The 18,874-nt window shown below is 33.9% G+C and overlaps 4 protein-coding genes across 5 annotated transcripts; 2 read left to right on the top strand and 2 right to left on the bottom strand.

Annotated features, from left to right (window-relative positions):
* Positions 1–882: 882 nt before the first annotated feature.
* LOC108730595 (uncharacterized) lies at positions 883–4,010 on the bottom strand. Its single transcript, XM_018460371.1, has 6 exons — positions 3,792–4,010; positions 3,043–3,175; positions 2,455–2,956; positions 1,987–2,196; positions 1,215–1,456; positions 883–1,111 (listed from the first exon to the last, which is right to left on the bottom strand). The coding sequence occupies exons 1-6, from the start codon at positions 3,845–3,847 to the stop codon at positions 926–928; spliced, it is 1,329 nt and encodes a 442-aa protein (XP_018315873.1). The 5' UTR covers positions 3,848–4,010; the 3' UTR covers positions 883–925.
* A 299-nt stretch (positions 4,011–4,309) lies between these two features.
* On the bottom strand, positions 4,310–6,056 carry mRpL9 (mitochondrial ribosomal protein L9). Its single transcript, XM_018460394.1, has 2 exons — positions 5,821–6,056; positions 4,310–5,060 (listed from the first exon to the last, which is right to left on the bottom strand). Exons 1-2 carry the CDS (start codon positions 5,923–5,925, stop codon positions 4,344–4,346), a joined length of 822 nt encoding a protein of 273 aa, XP_018315896.1. The 5' UTR covers positions 5,926–6,056; the 3' UTR covers positions 4,310–4,343.
* Positions 6,057–8,182: 2,126 nt separating this feature from the next.
* Idi (Isopentenyl-diphosphate delta isomerase) lies at positions 8,183–10,041 on the top strand. Of its 2 annotated transcripts, XM_018460373.1 has the most exons (4): positions 8,183–8,534; positions 8,622–8,744; positions 8,878–9,187; positions 9,540–10,041. In XM_018460373.1, the coding sequence occupies exons 2-4, from the start codon at positions 8,728–8,730 to the stop codon at positions 9,999–10,001; spliced, it is 789 nt and encodes a 262-aa protein (XP_018315875.1). In that variant the 5' UTR covers positions 8,183–8,534; positions 8,622–8,727; the 3' UTR covers positions 10,002–10,041. The 2 variants fall into 2 exon arrangements, with proteins under 2 accessions (XP_018315875.1, XP_018315876.1); XM_018460374.1 differs by lacking the exon at positions 8,183–8,534 and having other exon boundaries at positions 8,556–8,744; positions 8,892–9,187.
* A 1,654-nt stretch (positions 10,042–11,695) lies between these two features.
* On the top strand, positions 11,696–18,360 carry LOC108730591 (arylsulfatase B). Its single transcript, XM_018460366.1, has 8 exons — positions 11,696–11,996; positions 13,507–13,666; positions 14,342–14,568; positions 15,130–15,373; positions 15,526–15,683; positions 16,026–16,317; positions 16,638–16,981; positions 17,581–18,360. The coding sequence occupies exons 1-8, from the start codon at positions 11,871–11,873 to the stop codon at positions 17,812–17,814; spliced, it is 1,785 nt and encodes a 594-aa protein (XP_018315868.1). The 5' UTR covers positions 11,696–11,870; the 3' UTR covers positions 17,815–18,360.
* The last annotated feature ends 514 nt before the right edge of the window (positions 18,361–18,874 follow it).

Raw genomic sequence — 18,874 nt, 5'->3', positions numbered from 1 at the left:
AACATTGTTACAATTCCATTGTAATAATAGTAGTAATAAAACGAACGCGATACGCAGATATACTGTGGATTATCGTAATCTCAATACATATCGTAATAACTTGAAGAAACGAGAAAATGTAACACATTACGTAATTAAATACCGATAAAGAAAAACATTAAAAATGTTATTCATTATACGTGTGTGCGTAAGACGAGCAGATATAAAATACAAATATATCTGGTTTTTATTATCAAAATCGCTGTGCCAAATGTTGAGACATTTCTTTTTTTTCTTTTTTTTTTATGTTGCTACATAATGCGTGTCATTTGTTCAAGAAAAACGGGTCGCACTGGTGCAAAGCACACTACTAAGTAACGAACGTTTAGCTGAATGTGAGCGATTACAAAAAACGTAAATAGCGAGTTGATCGCACGTAGATGCAAACGGAAACGGAATAATTTGCAAGTCGACCCACATTGGGGATTAAATTAACGTCGTATGTATTGTTATTACGTATATAGCGCTAGCGATTAGGTACAATAATTATTTATGGACAGGACAATGCCGAATTTAATCGTAACGCATTGCTTGAAAATGTATCTATATGTGTATCTTCTTGTAAAATATCAGCATTATTACTCTTGATTAGGCATCACCAATTATAATAAGCATATTTTTTACATTGCGTTATAGCGTTCAGTTTATATCCACCCTTGTCATTCATATATCCTAACGATAATATCGGCTTGACAAAACGACTGGACTCGTGTATTTTATTTTTATATTGATAAATAAGAGACTCGAGAATATTATATTTTTAAATTGTCGATATTCTAGAATTTATATCCGTATTAATATACATGTATAAATACCATTTTAATTTCTTGTGAAATTCTCGTCGAATATCTCGTATAGATATGTAAGAATTTTATTTTCTGAACATTCAGTCTAAAGTTGTCGCTATAGAGTAAGTATCAGTCGCTTTGCGTTCACGTCGTCTTATCTCTCGAAGGATCCATTTTATTCGAGCTTTTTCGCGAATCTTATCATATTTCTCGTTTACCTCCTGAATTTCTTTCACTGGGAACTCGTCCATTATTTCGGGCAGGCTTTCGATCTCCTCTTGTTCCTTTGTACCACGAAAATAGAAATATTTTAGAGATTCGATCTTTCCGTGTATCCAATTAAGATTTGTATTTCTGTAAAAAAAAAAAGAGCGACCGGACACTTACCAAGATTTTAGTTACAAAGATACTCTTTCGTATCTCCAATGATTTTTTTTCGAGCAAAGCAGTTTCTGTTGGCTCCATTAGTTCTTCTGGTTCGTGCGGCATTAACATTATATCATAATCCGAGCGATTGTGACCCAGTATGCCCACTTTGATCTCCAACTGAGATAGCTTTTCCTCGTCGACGAGAAGAGCGTTCCTTAAATAAGCGATTTTTGGATGATGTATGTCGATATCTGCTATGCCTTTAAATGGAAGTACGAGTAACATATTTTTCTTGCTACGCAAGATGCATAGCTATCCTTTGCACAAATATCATAGTTTAGTAATAGACTAAGGATGACTACGACTAAACTTTGATTAACTTGATCGATTTGACTAACTTATCATTTGTACTATCTTGTTAATGTGAATAGAATTATTAATATTCTGTTATTTACATAAAATTAAATTAGAAATAATGAATTATATAAATAAGAACCAAAAATTATTTCTAGAACCAATAAGTACTTCTAGAATTTTTTATCTATATTAATATATATAAATATTGTTTTAATTTTTTGTGATTAATTTTAATTCTTGTCATGTATTAATTTTGTAATTGTGCCGGTTGAATTAATTGTCGATTAGTTAATCGAAATTTGGTCGAAGTCATTTCGTGAATATAGATATATGATTTTTATTTTAGATCTTAATACTTTAAATATCCTTAGATATACTATTTCTATAAATTACTCTGAATACAAATATACTATTTTCATAAAAAGTATATCACCTAATGATAGAAGACGATAGTCGCAATCCCCATATATCAGCTCGTGAGGTAAGGGGGAGTTTCTGAGCAATTTTCGTGTTTTTAGTGTTGTTTTAGGACCATGTAGTATACGAATATCATCCTCCAGCATATCCTGAATAAGCCGACTGCTGCTTTGTCTTTGCGCAGTATTGTACGCCTCAGTCCGGAGCAGCCTGTGCAGTTCCAGCTCTACGAGACAATGATCAATGATTCGGTAATCAGTTCTCAAATACCATAAGAATATCGTAAATTAGATATAATATACATTCAGCGTACAATGCTCTGAATTTTATAAACATTACGTATTATTTTTTTATGATATATAATATTTATAGTAAGATCATCATATATCATTATAGTGATATATATGATGTGTATAGTGTTCTTTGTATCATCGTAAAATAATATACAATGTTTATTTAGAACATTATATGCTCTTCATCGTACCGATCAGAGTGAAATGTTTCCGCTGTAATGCTATCCATACGACCCTATGAGCCACACTTATTAATGCCTCATAGATTCGCAGGTCTTTCTCGCCCTGTGATTGCGTGGCTGTGCGTTTCGAGTTGGTTATCATGTGGTGATAGCGAGGCCCATCCCGGCAGCCCAGCAGCAAGTCCGCGTATTCCCTGCCCAGGACACAACGTAGAGTATGCATTTCGTCGGCATATCGGGACCTATGTCCACGTGCCAGTGGATTAGGCGCCTTCCTCATGGTGGCCGCTCGTTCATGTCCCAGGTCCTCCCATATCTGCACGAAGCGTTGGAAGTAGATGATGAGTGCTCTCAAAAATTGGTCCACGACCGGCAAGTGGAAGAAGTTTATGAATTGTGGGCTGACGGACGTCACGAGGAGAAAGAGCACGAGGTCCTTGATGTCCTGCAGGATAATGATATCTGGCTCATCCGGCATGACTTTTCTCAGATAATTCTTCCGAAATCTGATCTACAATTGGAACAAATATAAATTGAAGACACTACTCTTGATATCGAGTTGACAAAGAATTTATATAGTTGTGGTCCAATTCTCACCTTTTCATTATCATTCAACATTTCCCGGTAGCATAAAATCAAATACGCGTGTGGAGAATAAATTTCTGATGTAGGGACGGCAGCAGTTCGCTTCCTTCGTCGCTTAGCTTGTTCTTCCTCTGCCTTTGCTGCACTAATCAATGAAATAAGGATTTACGCAGAGATACAAGGATTCACGAAATCATTTTTTCCCATAGTGAAAATTTTTCTCTTAACTTTTTAGAAAATTTCTTATTTTTTATACAAATTGAAATAATTGGATTTTTTATATAAATTGTATTTTTCATAAGTGCCGAGAGAGAGAGAGAGAGAGAGAGAGAGAGAAAGAGAGAGAGAGACAGTCTAATATATTTATATCTTTACTAAAATTTTTATATGTGAATTCTATGTGAAATATTCTAAGATTTTTAAAATTTCTCATTCTGTAACTTTAATGAAATATAAGATCTGAAAGATTTTATAAGATATCTTTATTTCTTTCTCAGGAATTATAAAATGAAAAATCTTAGAAAATCTTTACCAAGGTATTAAAAAAATTACGTTTAGAAGAAATATATAATTATTCGCAGACAAAAATAATTTATGTCGATCTTTCTGTATCTAAAAGTTCTATCATAGAATATTAAATTATATCGTACACTCATTTCAGATCAAGTTTGTAGCTTAAAAAACAATTTGACAAAAAAAAAACAGAAAATAGCTAAACCGTATTAAATATGGGACGAAAAATTCGAAGTTACTAAAATTACCTAAATAGAATTAATCCTTCCGAAATTTCATCCCACGCAAAGTACCTTTCACCCATATTGAATTATATCATATAATTTTTACGATTTCATTCATAGCAAATTTTCAGGTTATCAGTTTCTAGAAATAGACATGCTCTCCTCCTAATCACAATGAAGATATAACAAAGTCAAATTATTGATTCTAGGAAAATATAGTTCCCCACGCAAGTATATATACTTGACGCGCTTACTAGACTCCCAAATCTCTTAGAATAGTAGTTAGAGGTATTATTGGAGATTTCTGATCAAATTGCATGAAAGAGTACAATTATCTCGTTAAAACAATATTATAACGATACGATCATGGTTGTGCAAAAAATTCTAGAGGTCCATTCTTTTTGGAACTATAGTTCATCTTTCCTTTTTTTTCTCCGTGTAAAAAAAAGAAGATAAATCGTGCAACTATATACAGCTAAAAAGAATAGGTTTAAAATATATATCCAAGTTAGGAGTTTCTAGGAAAACTTATTCACTCTTATTAAGCGTTATTTATTTATATTATAATACAACATATTAGAAATGTGTTGTTTTCTTCCTTTCCACCCAAAAGGGAGAAAGAGAATCTAAAATCGGTTTGTCCTCAGGAAATATCGGATCGGTCGGCAGCTTCCAGAACTCATTGACACGAAGTTGTGAGGAACTCTCTGACGTCCAATGATGCAGACAACATCTCACCTTCACCTGTTCGCGATTATTAATCGTGATAGTCACATAAAATTCCTTTCCCTGTAGATCCAGGTTTGGTCCAGATATCGGTTTCTCAGGCATCGTTATAGTGTCCTCAGGTAGGTAAATACCAGCCTTGCGGAAATTTGCTTTAATATGCCACTTCTCCAATGTCCATGGCACGTCCTTCGACATCACTATGGACATCCGCTTGTGCGACAGATATTTCATTGTTTTCTCTACCAAGGAAGAACTGAACGGCTTATCGTTCTCCTGGTCTATCGCCAATTTTTTATACTTCTCAATGTTCTCGGGGGTAGCATAGTCCGCCAATTTCGGCAGTAAAAGCTTTGGATACGCTAACGCTGGATGTAGCGACACTCGAGTGCCCACATTGCCGAGTCCTGCCACGTATTGCGTCAGAATCAAATCGAGTGGTTCTTTTTTCTTTACATTAGTATCCTCAACAAGATCGTAAATGAAATTCCTTGATCTTAGGCGATGAGGCTTGCTATTCTTTTTGTGAAGAGGTACTGGATTCCTTCTCTTGAGAATAAAAGTGTTCTGCAAAAAATTAAACAAGAATAAGTACGAGAACAGTTTAACAATCTATATGTGTAGGAATCTATCAAGCTATCTCAAGAATTACAAAATACACAATTAGAAAATTTGGCCACTTGTATTATATTAGATTAATGCATATTCAAAACTGTTGTACATGAAATTAGCAAAATTAAATATATAAGCAAATAAATATTTATAAAAATAAATACTCAATAATTTAACTTCATAATTTAATTTAATTTATTACCAAAAGAAATACACTGATCGAGATGAAAAAAATAGACTAATTGATAATAATAATGTGACATTATTTAACAGAATATACACGAAATTAATTAGAACAAGATCACTATATGAATAAATCAACTAACATACATGTATTATTTCATTGCCGAAGTTAATATTATGTCACTACATTTAGATATTTTATATAAAGTAGCTTTTTATTGTACTAATTCAATGGTAAAAATTCAATATGGATGTTTTTCAGCAAAAAACAAGATGTTTTCCATTTATTGACACAATCGTCATTTTATCTTTCTATTTTAGACATTTAGTGACAAAGATAAATGGACACTTATGTCAATTTGTGTCATCAACAAATGAAAAGCACCAACAGATGACATAGTGTAACACAGTGAGTTATTATATTTTTGTTGTTTTCAAATGTTAAACAAAAATGACAAGATCATTGCATTATATTTCTTGCTGGAAAGAATTACATGTTAATGATTATATATGTAATAATAAAAGCAATTACTCGTGTTTGCTGTGACAAATAATCCGCATTACTAGACGACGTGGGAGTCGCCAACGCTTTCACGTGATTTACTAATAATCTTGGAAATTTGAGCATATTTATCATTTATCCTCACTCCGTTCTCAGAAAGTTTTATTTAATAAGTGCCTAATTATCAATAAAACAGATCGATTAGTTGAATAAAGTTAATTCGTTATTGACAAGAGGCGACTGCTAATTATTATTCAGTATTTGTATAATTAGGCTCTTTAAGAAATGTGTATATACATTTATTTTTAAATTATTACAAATACGAGTTTGTTTCATAAACATCCACTAGTTCAACATAACCTAATTACTATCTGACTCGAATCACTTGATAAATAAGCTGTTTGAAAATTACTGTCTCCTCTCGCGGGAATTAGCGCAACTTGGAAACACGCAGCGCCCTCGCAATAGGTAATTACACTACCGAATTTGCGCGGAAGATAAACGCTAGTGCGATAACTCAATTTGTGGCTCAGCAGGGCTCAGCCAGGCTCCGCTGTGCTCACTAATCAGTATCAAAAGGTTTGTCGCGTCGCAGCTCCAATATTCTCCAATGGCTACGTTTACACCGTGCATTTAGGCCGCGGCCTATACAATAGATGTCCTTGTTTATCCTATATATTAAACAAAGACACCTATCGTATAGGTCGCGGACTAAGCGCACGGTGTAAACGTAGCCAATATGCTCCAACATGTTCCTACCAGAGAGAAGCCTGAGACTGATATTCACAGTCAGTTCTTATATTCAAGATCGTCTCAAGTTCAGCCTTGAGATGTTATGAACCAATCGGAGAGCCGTATTAGCGTATTAAGACATTACTTAAGATGATTTTGAAATAAGAACCGACTATGAATACCGGCCTGAGAGCGGTCATGCCTGGGATTTAGCTGCAACCTTATTTTGAAACGCCTCTATGTCCACAAAACGTGGACATTGAACTACGTAGCCAATATCCACGATTCCGTCGGTAATGTCTACGATTTTTGATTGTATTCTTCGCTATATCCACGATTTTCGGTCCGTTAGATAGACAAAGACGAACAATCTTTTGTTCAACAAGCGCCGACAGATTGATTGTTCGTTTTTATCTATCTAACGGACCGAAAATCGTGGACATTACCGACGGGATCGTGGACATTGGCTACGTAGTTCAATGTCCACGTTTTGTGGACATAGAGGCGCTTTAAAATAAGATGCGGTTAAATCCCGGGCATGGCCGCTCTCAGGCTTCTCTCTGATTGTACCCACTCTATACACAGAAAATAAATTACAATTTCATAAGAACCTTCCACTCTATCTAGTCTAAAGCCCATGGCACATACAAAAACGTAAGGCCGTAAGACATAATCAGTAAGCGAATTGGCCAATCACGATAGAGACCGTAAGGCCAGTAGCGAATCCAATCTTAAGGGCCTGGCACACAAAAAACTTAAGGCAGTAAAACGTAAGCAGTAAGGAAATCAACATGTTGGATTCGCTACTGCTTATGTTATGGCCTTACGGACTCTACTGTGATTGGTCAATTCGCTTACTGCTTACATTTTACTGCTTAAGTTTTTTTGTGTGCCATGGCCCTTACGATTTCTTTACTGTTTACGTATTACGGCCTTACGTTTTTGTTGCGTGGTCTACAATGGGCAGTAGCAATAGTGAATTAAGGAGTAGGTGCAGAAATCGACTAATCGTAGTTGATTATCTTTCTCACATTCGATTATGATTGGTTGATTTCTGCGTCTACTCCTTAATCCACTACTGCTACTGCCCATTGTAGACCATGGCAGTATGTGCCATGGGCTTAATCCATGATGTAAGGATACCAGGTGTTTCGTTGCGCATAATGGCGATAGCAATACTGGAAGCAACCAATCATATTTTTTGCTTCTATGCACTTTCTTGCATATAATGACGTTGGCAGATTGGAATAGCCAATCAATTTTTTTGCCAGAATTCACGCTGCTATTGTGCAACCACGGGAACGAAACCTTGGCCGCTTGGCCGGAATCCATAGTCCATTTTTAATCTCAAGCAAGATCTTAAGATGCTAATACGGTGCATGAACCAAGAGAACCGTATTAGCATCTTAAAGCTGCGGTCCATTTGACGCTACAAACGCTTCGAAACATTCTTTGATTAGTCAATTCGTAAAATTCTTTATCCTGATTGGTCGATCAAACGCTCCGAAGCGTTTGTAGCGTCAAGGCCGTCAAGTGGACCGCTGCCAGAGTCGTTCATGTAGCTTACCAACGCTATCGCGCTATTCGCTCTACGAAGTGTTTGCGTCCATAGCGCGAATAGTGTCTCTCTGAACGCTCCCATAATATATTTATGAATTGAATATTTGCATTTGCGAATTTATTTAACCTCTATTCTCTAATCTATCTAACTTCGTTTAAGTACTTTCACTTTTCGCTAGCTAAGTAATGGTTCTGTGAAGAAGTTCACGCGAAATGCGAGAAATTATCATGTTCCAAATTACGTGATCAGTGTCCCAGATTTGGCACTGACAATTTCGAATGCGAGTCACGTCTAGGTGATTTACGTAAAACAATTGTTTGCGAGCGAGTCATATGTTGTCATAATTGATCTTAGTTGGGAAATAACGTTGAGGAATGTGTGATAACCTTTGACTATATAAGTCAAAGGTGATAACGGAATTGCGTCTATAGAAACGAAGGAGAGATAAGTGGTAGTTTTCACAGTTAATAACATTCCAGACCGCAAAAAATTCCTGTTCGTCGTTAAACACCTTTCATGATCATTCTCAACATTATAGCAGCTCGACTAGGCTCGCGATTTCCTGAGAAGTCGGATGATGCTCGTAACGCAGTTGGATAGAAACGCTCATCTTGACACTTTATCGATACAGCTCAGTCCTCTCGATGTGGTTTGCCACGTGGTACGTATGTATGCCCTTGCTCTTCGAGTCAATTAATTCCTATTTAAGCGACTATAAATTCAGATTCTGTTGAATCATTCTTATGAATATATTTATGATATGCAAGAGAAGATCTTACATTTGTTTTTCTCAGTCGTTATTCGACAGGTAACTGGTTAGTGATGATCAAAAGAGTATACAGAAATTTTAATAGTACTATGCACAAAATGACGACGCTTATAGAGAAAGATTATGGAACAGTGCAAGTAACACAGTTGCAGAAAGCTGCTTTACAGGAACGCTGCATACTCGTAGATAAACTGGATAAGGCTGTTGGTGAAGCTACTAAGCAATTCTGTCATGAGATTAATACGGAGGGATATGTACCGCTACACAGAGCATTCAGCGTCTTTCTGTTTAATAATAAAAAGGAATTGTTACTCCAGAAGCGATCGAGCACCAAGGTGAGAATCTCCTTTAATATTATTTTAAAATATGATTTTGAATATTTTAATCATGTAAAATTGAATAATCAGACTCTGGTGATTAAACAGTTGGTGATATTTTGAGTGAATTTTACTTTAATTTATCAAATTTTAATCTAATCTTAATTTTAATGTAATCCGATCATGGCTTAACTCATGAAATTAAATACCTTGAACTAAAATTTGAAATAAAAATCCTAAGAAATTTATAGTAAAAGTTTTTGTTTGTTGACAATCTTAAATCAAATTAAATTTTTTGTATGAAATAATTATGTTCATTTTTCTACAAATATTCTCCATACATTTCTAATTTATGTAATTTATATTACAGATAACATTTCCAAATTGCTATACGAATACGTGCTGCAGTCATCCCTTAGCGGAGATTCCTAACGAAATAGAAGAAGAAGATGCCATAGGTGTACGCCGAGCCGCAATAAGAAGGCTCAGTTACGAGTTGGGTATACCTATCGACGAGATCAAACCTTCTGACCTATTTTACTTGACAAGAATTTTCTATCAAGCACCCAGTAACAATCGTTGGGGTGAACACGAGATCGATTACATATTGTTTCTGCAACGGGATGATCTCACCATAAATCCCAATCTTGATGAAGTGAGCGAGATTCAGTGGATGTCGCGATCAGAGATCGACAATTTTATGAAGACCACACCACTGATGACACCGTGGTTCCGTCTGATTTACAGTTTTAAATTGTTACATTGGTGGGACAATCTACATGCCTTAGCTGAAATGCAAGATCACCAAAATATAACTATGTTGACGGATTGATTTGTATATATGTATATATTTTATGTCTATTTTTTTTAGCTGAACTTTTTGTGTACCATTCTTTTTTTCTTCGTAAAGAGAAAAAAAGAAAAGTTGAATGCAAGAAGTTCAACTGAATAGACTTCTTGTCACCAAAGTAAAACTCGTCTAATACATATTACACGGGTTGTCGAAATAACAATTCCTGTAGTTTGTATTACTGAGAAAATGGATTTAAGTTTGTGGGATATGTTTGTACCTGTGTCTTCTTAACTTCAATATTTTATGTATTCGTATATTGTGCAATTTATGTATTTGGAAAAATGTAAGTGTTTTCTAAATATAACAGGTGGATTTTACTAGTCGTTTTTAAATTTTTATAAAGGGAAAGGGCTCGCAATTGAATGTCGTAATTTAAGCATTTCCTGTTGCAAAATATATATATATTTTATTAAATATTGTATACGAATATAAGTAAATAAATTTGTTACTGAAATTCACTTTTATCTCTTCAACATTTTTTGTTTCTACTTCTGCATTTTCCTCATTAATTTATTTCCGTATTTTTTAATACTTTGAATCAATTCGCTACATTGTTTCTAGACCGTGAACTACATTTATAGCTTTTAATGAGCGACATACACACTTCTCCACTATTTCATTTTGTCATTTCTAAAGGCTGCGGAGATGTAGGTATGCGCTCATTTAACTGGTCACTCGTTCGAGGCGTTCTCAATTATTTGGACGTCTTAATTAATACGTCACTCGTTGCGTCAATGTCGATGACAATATCTATCATAGTAGCAAAGGATACTTATGTTTACCATGATGTATTTCAAACTCTCAATAATATAGTGATGAAGAATCGATTTTTTTAACGAGAAAATAAATAAAAGATGTAAAATAAATCTTTCTCAATTGATGGTTTGTAAGGAAAAAGATGCTGAATATAAAATGTAATTTTTCCTGTTTTTACCTGTGTAGTGACATGTATAAATTTGTGCGAATGTATAAATGATATTATACCTAATTTATGTGCGTAGCTTTTCAAGTATATTTATAACAATTCGACGTTAGGCAGGATACGATAAAATCCAGGAAGTTTGCAGTATATTTTCTTCTAATTTTTTAAACACAAACGTTATTTCCACAACTCCATGTATCCTTATATAATACAAAAAATGTAAGTGATTTTAACAGTTTGTATAATTTGGGTTTAAAAAGATTTAATTTAATTTAATTTGTTTTAAAAATTTCTTATCATTACGACCTTTAGATTAGCTATATAATCTCTACCTTAGTGATCGTACTACACATTTTATGACAACATACTGTTAATCTCTTTTACTTTTCCTCTTACATATTTTAAATTTACAAGAAGCATCCGGCATCACTAATCGTGAGGATGACTATGAAACTTCAGACGTAAGAATGAAGGGGTACTGCGCTTCTTTGTAATACTTCTCTCTTACGTTACATCTCCTTAATTCTACGTGAACGTAAGTAATCGCGGTCAGTCGCGAAAGGGAATTAGATAAGTAGGAAAAATAGGTTGTAAGACGAGCCAGTTTAAGACACGTTATCTTTGTCATTGTCGTGATCATTAATATACATGTTCCCTTATTCCCATTCCCCTTGATCCATTCATGACGCTCTTTCGTGGGTGGGATATATAAACGTTGTTTGTCTCTTCTTCTTGCTCCTATCTCGCAAGAGCTCGTCGGTGCATATATATGCCGTGTAAATGATGTATCCTTCTTTTGTTTACGCGAGTATTGTTCCCGAGTGACGCGAAGTGCGAAAAAGAAGCCGCGCATGGACGAAGAGTGAAGTTTTTCTCTTCTTTTTTGTAATTCCTGAATATTTAAAAACAGTTAAATCATCGTGAAGATGGTGCATTTAATGACACAATTATGGATTGATATTTGTCAGGTTTTTTGTCTTTTTCTGTTGTTTGGAACTGCATTTGGTTACGAAGCAGCACCGAATATAATCGTCTTGATGGCTGATGATTTGGTAAAATATCTATATTGATAAAAACGAAGATACTTCAGTAATTACATTATAAAACATAAGAATAAATGAATATATATTACATTTCCAAATATATAAAATTTCTCTTTTTCTTTATTTAATTTCCAAAACACCAGAGTTTTGTAAAAAAATTGTTAAATCCTTTTTTATTTATTGTCTCATCTCCTTACAAGAAATGAGAATTAAAATTTAATTAAAGAGATAAAAAGAGAAGTTAGAAATATTCTATATTTCTTTTAAAAAATTCAGGTATTTAAATATACTTTACAAGTACACCTAGTTATAGAGTTTTATGTAGTGTTAATATACAATAGAAATAGAAAGAAAAAAAAACAGAACAATAGGAAAAATCTTAAGAAGTTTATGAAGATGAGTCCTGAGATTCTTAAGGATATGTGTCATATCTAAATACCAAAAATATAAAAATTTTATAGATTGTTTTATTATTACTTCTAAATAGCTGTGTAAAATTAGAGTATCATCTCTTATTGATTTAAAAATTACTTAAAGTAATTCATTTATCCATCTTGATTTTTATGTAAAATCGCACTTTGTAATGCTTATTCGCAAATTTGATGAGGATCGAAATAACATTAAGAATTAAGTGGTAAATAAATTCGAACTAAATTCCCAAGATAATAAATTCAAAAAAGTAAAACAAATAACAGGCAATTGAGAATTGGCGCTGTAGACGTTGCGCAGTTTTTGTTTCTTTAAAATATTCTATATTAAGAATTAAATCACATTTTGCACATATATTAATAAGAATAATACCTTATATTACACGCACAAATATTACAGTTTGCATAAACATTATTATATTATACACATATAAACATCATTTGCGTTACTCGCGCTTGCTTTACAAACACAATTCGACACGATTAATTTACGCAAAAGTATTCCAGATTAAAATTATCCTTAGTTAAGTTAATTATTGTAGCTTACGTATTATCTACGCCTCCGCAATCAACAGTACGCACGTCGTGAATTGTGACTCATTCCGACTATACGACGGAATGCTAATTCCTACACGCGCCAATTACAATTTAATTCGATTATGTAATTTTTATATGCTAGGCTTCCGGTTTATGAGAGAAGTTTTGAATGTCTCAGTAAACATCAATAGTAACATAACTTCGATTAATTATAATTTCCCATTTAATAATATAATTGTTACATTACGTACAACATGTATTATATTACAGTTATAGTTATGTTAAGTAGGAAATTATAACTATAAATGCACTGAAAGAAAAGATTGGCTGAATATGACGTAGCATTTTTAATTTTTGCAGCAGCCAATTAAAAATGCTATTTTACCATTTAAATTGCTGCAGCAACCAATCTTTTCTTTCAGTGTGGAGTTCATCTTTTAATAATTGTAAATTATCAAATTATTAATATCTCATTTTAATTACTAATTAATTTTTATTATATATTTCCGTATTATATACATGCTGACTGAAAATAAAACACTCCAAATTTTTAGGGGTGGAATGACGTTGGTTTCCACGGCTCGAATCAGATACCGACCCCAAACATAGACGCTCTAGCATATAACGGAATTATATTGAATAGGCATTACGTCTTACCATCCAGTACACCTTCTAGAACCGCGTTTTTTACCGGAAGGTATCCAATACGTATGGGTACGTATTATTCATCGATTTAACGCTATAAACTTCATTTAGAGCCAATTTCACCAACGCTGATTAAGCTTAATCATGATTAACTGTCAACCGTAATTGGTCAATTTTTCTAAACACAGCAAATGCGATTGGTCAGTTAAAGGCCGATTAAATTAACTGGCGTTGGTGAAACTGGCCCTTACTCACGCTATAAAGTTTGTGCGCGAGAAATCGATTCCATCGTCAGCCTTTTTCTCTTCCGTTTTTTACTGAAGAGGTCAGTTTCATTAGTTCTTTATCATTTCGCAAAGTTTTACGACATTTACGAACTGTGTTCAAGTAACGAAACGACACCTGTAAAGGTCGAAATAATTTAATGCAGACAATTTAAGTACATACATGAAATGAGTACATACATAATAACGCTGATAACTAAATTTGACTTTGTTTTTGTTACACATGTGAATAGTCATTTTCGATATATTTTCGCCTGTTGAACGTACCCATTGTCCAAATTATTTCAAAATTTTAAGAAAATAAGTGTTAAAAAGAGGCTAAAAACGATTTAGAAGATTTCTATGAAAGTTGTAGCACCGGTAGTGATTTTTAAAAAATTTCATTAAATTAATGCAGTCGCGTGAATTAATGCACCATCCGAAATACTCTGGTACAACCGATCTATGTTGTCCGATACAGGTATGCAAGGAGAAAGTATACAGGGTGGCGAGCCTAGAGGACTACCCCTCAGTGTGAGGATTTTGCCGGAACATCTACGGGGGTTGGGGTATACGACAAAGCTGATAGGGAAGTGGCATTTAGGATACCACACTCCTCAGCACACTCCCTTGCATCGTGGCTTCGATTCCTTCTTTGGCTTTTATAATAGTCACGTTTCGTATTATGACTATAAATACTCATATCAGGTACATATTCCTATTGAATCGATCATTTCGTAATTTGATAAATTCAAAGCGCATGTAAAGTTCTGGCTCTTGTACATTTTATTGATGATCTAGTAGTCTTACGAGAAAAATGTAATAAAAAATTATTTAGAGATTTGTACGAGATAAATTATAAAAGAGAAGAAAAGGATTGTACGAATATTTTAAAAGCTAAACTGATTAACTCTAATTTTTACAAATTTTAGTACAACTCATGATTAGTTTACAACTTTAACAATTTCCTTTACTTTTTGTTTTATGGAGTTAATAAGTTTGGCTTCTGAGAAAGTCATTCTGAAAAACAATAATTCTTTCTGTAGCTTTTATTCATCTTTTTATAAATCGTGTACTTGTAAAATAATAAATAATTATAAATAATTAATTTTTAACTAATATTATACTAAATAATTTTTAAAGTAACAAGCTAACATTATTTTGTTGTCATTTTGACGCAAAAACGATTTTAAAGACGTCAACTTATTTGCTGGATTGTTATTACATTTCGTTGCTCGATACTCGGGACTTTTTTTTCATGTATATCAGAATATGAGCGGGTACGATATGCATCGTGGCGATGCTCCGGCTTACGGCTTAACCGACAAATACGTGACGGATCTTTTCACCGACGAGGCAGTCAGGATCATTCAGAACCACGATCCGTCTCGACCGATCTATCTCCAAATATCGCACCTTGCTGTTCACGCGCCTCTCGAGAATCCGCAAGATTATGATCACTACGATAAACGATTCATGCACATCATGGAACAAAATCGCCGCAAATATGCCAGTGCGTACGATTATGTCGGTGGAAAAATTGATAATTGTTTTACATTGATCAATAACTGCAAAAGTTTATGACGAATAATTAAAATAAATATTAAATATTATGACTTATTTTAATCGAATATCTTTGTTATCTTGTCATTATAATTTCATTAGGGATGGTATCGAAATTAGACGATTCCGTTGGACTCATCGTCAATACTTTAGGCAGTCGGGGGATGCTGAGAAATTCGTTGATCCTCTTTCTCACCGACAACGGCGCAGCGCCCGTTGGTAAATTTCGCAATTACGGCTCTAATTTTCCCTTACGAGGTGTAAGTATTTTAAGTCACGTACCGACACAGATATTAAATTAAATTTGATCGTGCATTCTTAGTAACTAATTTTCGACAAGCATGAGAGACAGAAAAAAATATCTAAGAATACATTGCGTTAGTCCTAAAGTTACATTATTCATGATACAAAAACGTTTATTATTGTTATTATGTATATTGTTGATAATTATTACATATATTATTGATGTATTATAAATATAAAAAAATAATGTCTTATTTAATTTATTTGAAAATTTCTCGGAGATACGCATGAGTTTATGAATCGCTTTGATGTTTTAAGAGACACAGCGGTATACATAAGAGCGTGATTTATGACGGCAGATGAAATACACCCTTTACGAGGGTGGAGTGAGAGGAGTTGCTGTGCTATGGTCACCAAGATTGCGTAGAGCAGCACGTGTGTGCAACAACCTGATGCATATAACCGACTGGCTGCCAACCCTCTATGCCGCCGCTGATGGCGATCTGAGGGATTTGGGGGAAATCGACGGGATGAATCAGTGGCGCATGCTGAGCGACGGCTATCCGATAGTCAGGGACAAGCTGCTACTGAACATCGACGAGATTTCCAAGACCGAGGGTGCCATATACAAGCAGTATAAACTTCTTCGAGGTACTTTGTTATCATGATTGAGCGAAATAACACAATACAATTTACACGTGACGGCGTAGCAATTTTCGTATAAATAAGTCTTTCAGCTAAAATTTTAAAAGTGAAGCTTATAAAATACTATAAAATACTATAAAAGCTCATAAAATTATAGAATACTGTAAAAATATTAAATAAATATTAACCTTTAAAGTAGGTGGGTGAAATGCTCGGAACCCAATAAAATTTTATTTTTATAATTATTTTTATTTGTATAAATACTTTCAGTACTCAATTTGTTTTTATTGGCTTTTCGTTAGTCTTTACGAAAAATTACATCTTAGGATCGATCGAGAACGGTCACTATGACAGACATCATCGATACGATTTCGAAAGAAGTTATGTACCTCCGATTTTTGGCAACAATTCGAGAAAAAACATACAGGAGGATATGCCACCCTACACCGAGACCATTTTGACGAGCGCGGTGTCACAGAGCATCACCTATCATTTGGGTGGTCCGGTTACTCAACCCAGCACAATGATTCAGTTACGTAACGAAGCTACAATCTCTTGTCGATTCAATGCCAGTTATTATAGTTTTGTCACTTGTAACGTTACCGAGTGCCTCTTTGATGTCGAGAACGATCCCTGCGAAACGAAGAATATCGCCGAACAATATCCGAGGGTAAGAAAATGCCAAATCTGATCGAAGTGTTATAAATAGGGCTCGCTATTACGAAATCACGTTTACACGTATAATTAGTATATCCGTTTATTAGAAACGTTTGTCCGAATATACGTGTAATTAACTATTATACGTTTAAACGAAAACACGTTTATACGTATAATTAGCATATCTGTTTATTAGAATCGTTTTTCCGAATATTTTCACTTTTTTTATATAAACGTTTATCCCTTTATTAAAGAGTGTGACGAATTGAGAAAATGCAAAAAATTTGTTTTTTAATTTTATTAAAAAACGTTAAAATATTCGAAAAGATATTTTTCATAGATAGATATGTTAAATATACATGTAAATGTATTTTTGTTTAAATGTATAATAAAACACGTATATTCGGAAAAATGTTTCTTTTATAAACGGATATGCTAATTAAACTTGTAAACGTTTACCTTCAAGTAAACGTTTTTTTGAAAGCGAATATAAACGGATAAACGTTTTACGTTTACACGTATCTTCGAAAAACGGAATATAAAATTAGAGCCCTAGTTATAAATGAATTTATAAGAAAGGGCATCTTGCATCAGTTTCTTTTCTTCTCACAGATCGCCCGGGAACTGGATCAGATTCTGGAGCAATATGCGCGCAGTGCCGCGATGCAGATCAAGCCGTCAGTAGACTGGCTCGCTGATCCAAGAAGAACGAACAATACGTGGGAACCGTGGATACCATCAGGCGATATATTTCTGTATAACGCGGCTGCTCAGCTGGCCGGTTTGGCGTATCATCTTCACATCGGGGTCATCCTCGTAACAGTCGTGTGCAAAGCTTTCATTTGAACAATTCGAAATGCAGAACACGTAACGAAATTCCGTCGGTCCAATTAAAGTATTCGCTGTTACGTGGAGCCGATTTCGAAATTGTATCTCATTCCTGCGTCTTCGTTTTTCTTTCACACGTTTCTTTAGAAAGAATTACTCGGTGTAAAATATGCAATGTTATTGTACAACACGACAAAACATGCGACGAGTTTATTTTTACATACATAAAGCATAAAATCTTAAACGTGAACTATGTCCGAATTAACATTTGCATTGTTCGGCGAATTAACATTTATTTTATGTGTGCTATTGAGTAGCATTACAATAGTTTTCTTTTTGTTGTCATGTGGACACTTATGAATAAAAAAACAATACCCAAAATAATACTCAATTGTCACGATAAGTAAGATAAGAGGTCTGTTTTTTATTGCCTGCACTAGGCTGTACTAGAATTAATTTTCTTTCTCGCTTTCTCCAAATGTCAAACATATCCATCTGATTTTAAGTTCCAAAAGTGTATATTATTTTAACCACAGAAAACAGACCTAAGATGAAATTTGAATGTGAGATTTAATTGATGGTATTTCACTGTCCAAGAAATAGACTAAGTTAAGAAAAAGTTAAAATAACTTTATTTTGACGTCATAAAAGTCAAATGATGATTTTTTTGTTATAAAATTTGAAGTTAAGAATCAAAATAAAGACTTTTGACTTTTTGTTAACTTTTATGTGTTTCTTGGGTAATTGTAGATTTATTGAATTTGACATGTTTATTCATTTTGACATCATTGTAACATTGCGTGTTACTTCGATTGGTGATATGGCTTATCCCATTTGAGCCGAAGATAGCTTATCCTACTATACTTTTATTTGAAAATGAATACATATTGAAAAGAAATCTTATCTCAAATAATCCCTGACGGAAAATATTTTTATGAAAAAGTACAAAAAACTACATAAATCGGGACAAGATCTTAAAAATTCTTAGTTTTTCATATGATATTCGTAGAGTGGCGTTGCTTGTTTCATGATACAAGATACGTAAAAACGCGTAAGTACAGTATCAGAAGACGTATAC

The sequence above is a fragment of the Mycetomoellerius zeteki genome, unplaced genomic scaffold, assembly GCF_001594055.1.
Source record: "Mycetomoellerius zeteki isolate Tzet28-1 unplaced genomic scaffold, Tzet1.0 scaffold94, whole genome shotgun sequence".
In the NCBI taxonomy this organism is placed as follows: domain Eukaryota; kingdom Metazoa; phylum Arthropoda; class Insecta; order Hymenoptera; family Formicidae; genus Mycetomoellerius; species Mycetomoellerius zeteki.
Note: the sequence above shows the minus strand (reverse complement) of the source record. Positions and strands in the feature narration are given on the sequence as shown.

Excerpts from the sequence above, each read along its gene's own strand:
- LOC108730595 (XM_018460371.1), bottom strand. The coding sequence starts at position 3,847 with ATGGGTGAAAGGTACTTTGCGTGGGATGAAATTTCGGAAGGATTAATT. Across the intron at positions 2,957-3,042 it reads TGTTGAATGATAATGAAAAG|ATCAGATTTCGGAAGAATTA; the intron begins GTGAGAATTGGA and ends TTCCAATTGTAG. Across the intron at positions 1,457-1,986 it reads CTATCGTCTTCTATCATTAG|GCATAGCAGATATCGACATA; the intron begins GTGATATACTTT and ends TTCCATTTAAAG.
- mRpL9 (XM_018460394.1), bottom strand. The coding sequence starts at position 5,925 with ATGATAAATATGCTCAAATTTCCAAGATTATTAGTAAATCACGTGAAA. Across the intron at positions 5,061-5,820 it reads ATTTGTCACAGCAAACACGA|AACACTTTTATTCTCAAGAG; the intron begins GTAATTGCTTTT and ends AATTTTTTGCAG.
- Idi (XM_018460373.1), top strand. Across the intron at positions 9,188-9,539 it reads AGAAGCGATCGAGCACCAAG|ATAACATTTCCAAATTGCTA; the intron begins GTGAGAATCTCC and ends TTTATATTACAG.
- LOC108730591 (XM_018460366.1), top strand. The coding sequence starts at position 11,871 with ATGGTGCATTTAATGACACAATTATGGATTGATATTTGTCAGGTTTTT. Across the intron at positions 14,569-15,129 it reads ACTATAAATACTCATATCAG|AATATGAGCGGGTACGATAT; the intron begins GTACATATTCCT and ends CATGTATATCAG. Across the intron at positions 15,684-16,025 it reads CTAATTTTCCCTTACGAGGT|ATGAAATACACCCTTTACGA; the intron begins GTAAGTATTTTA and ends TTATGACGGCAG.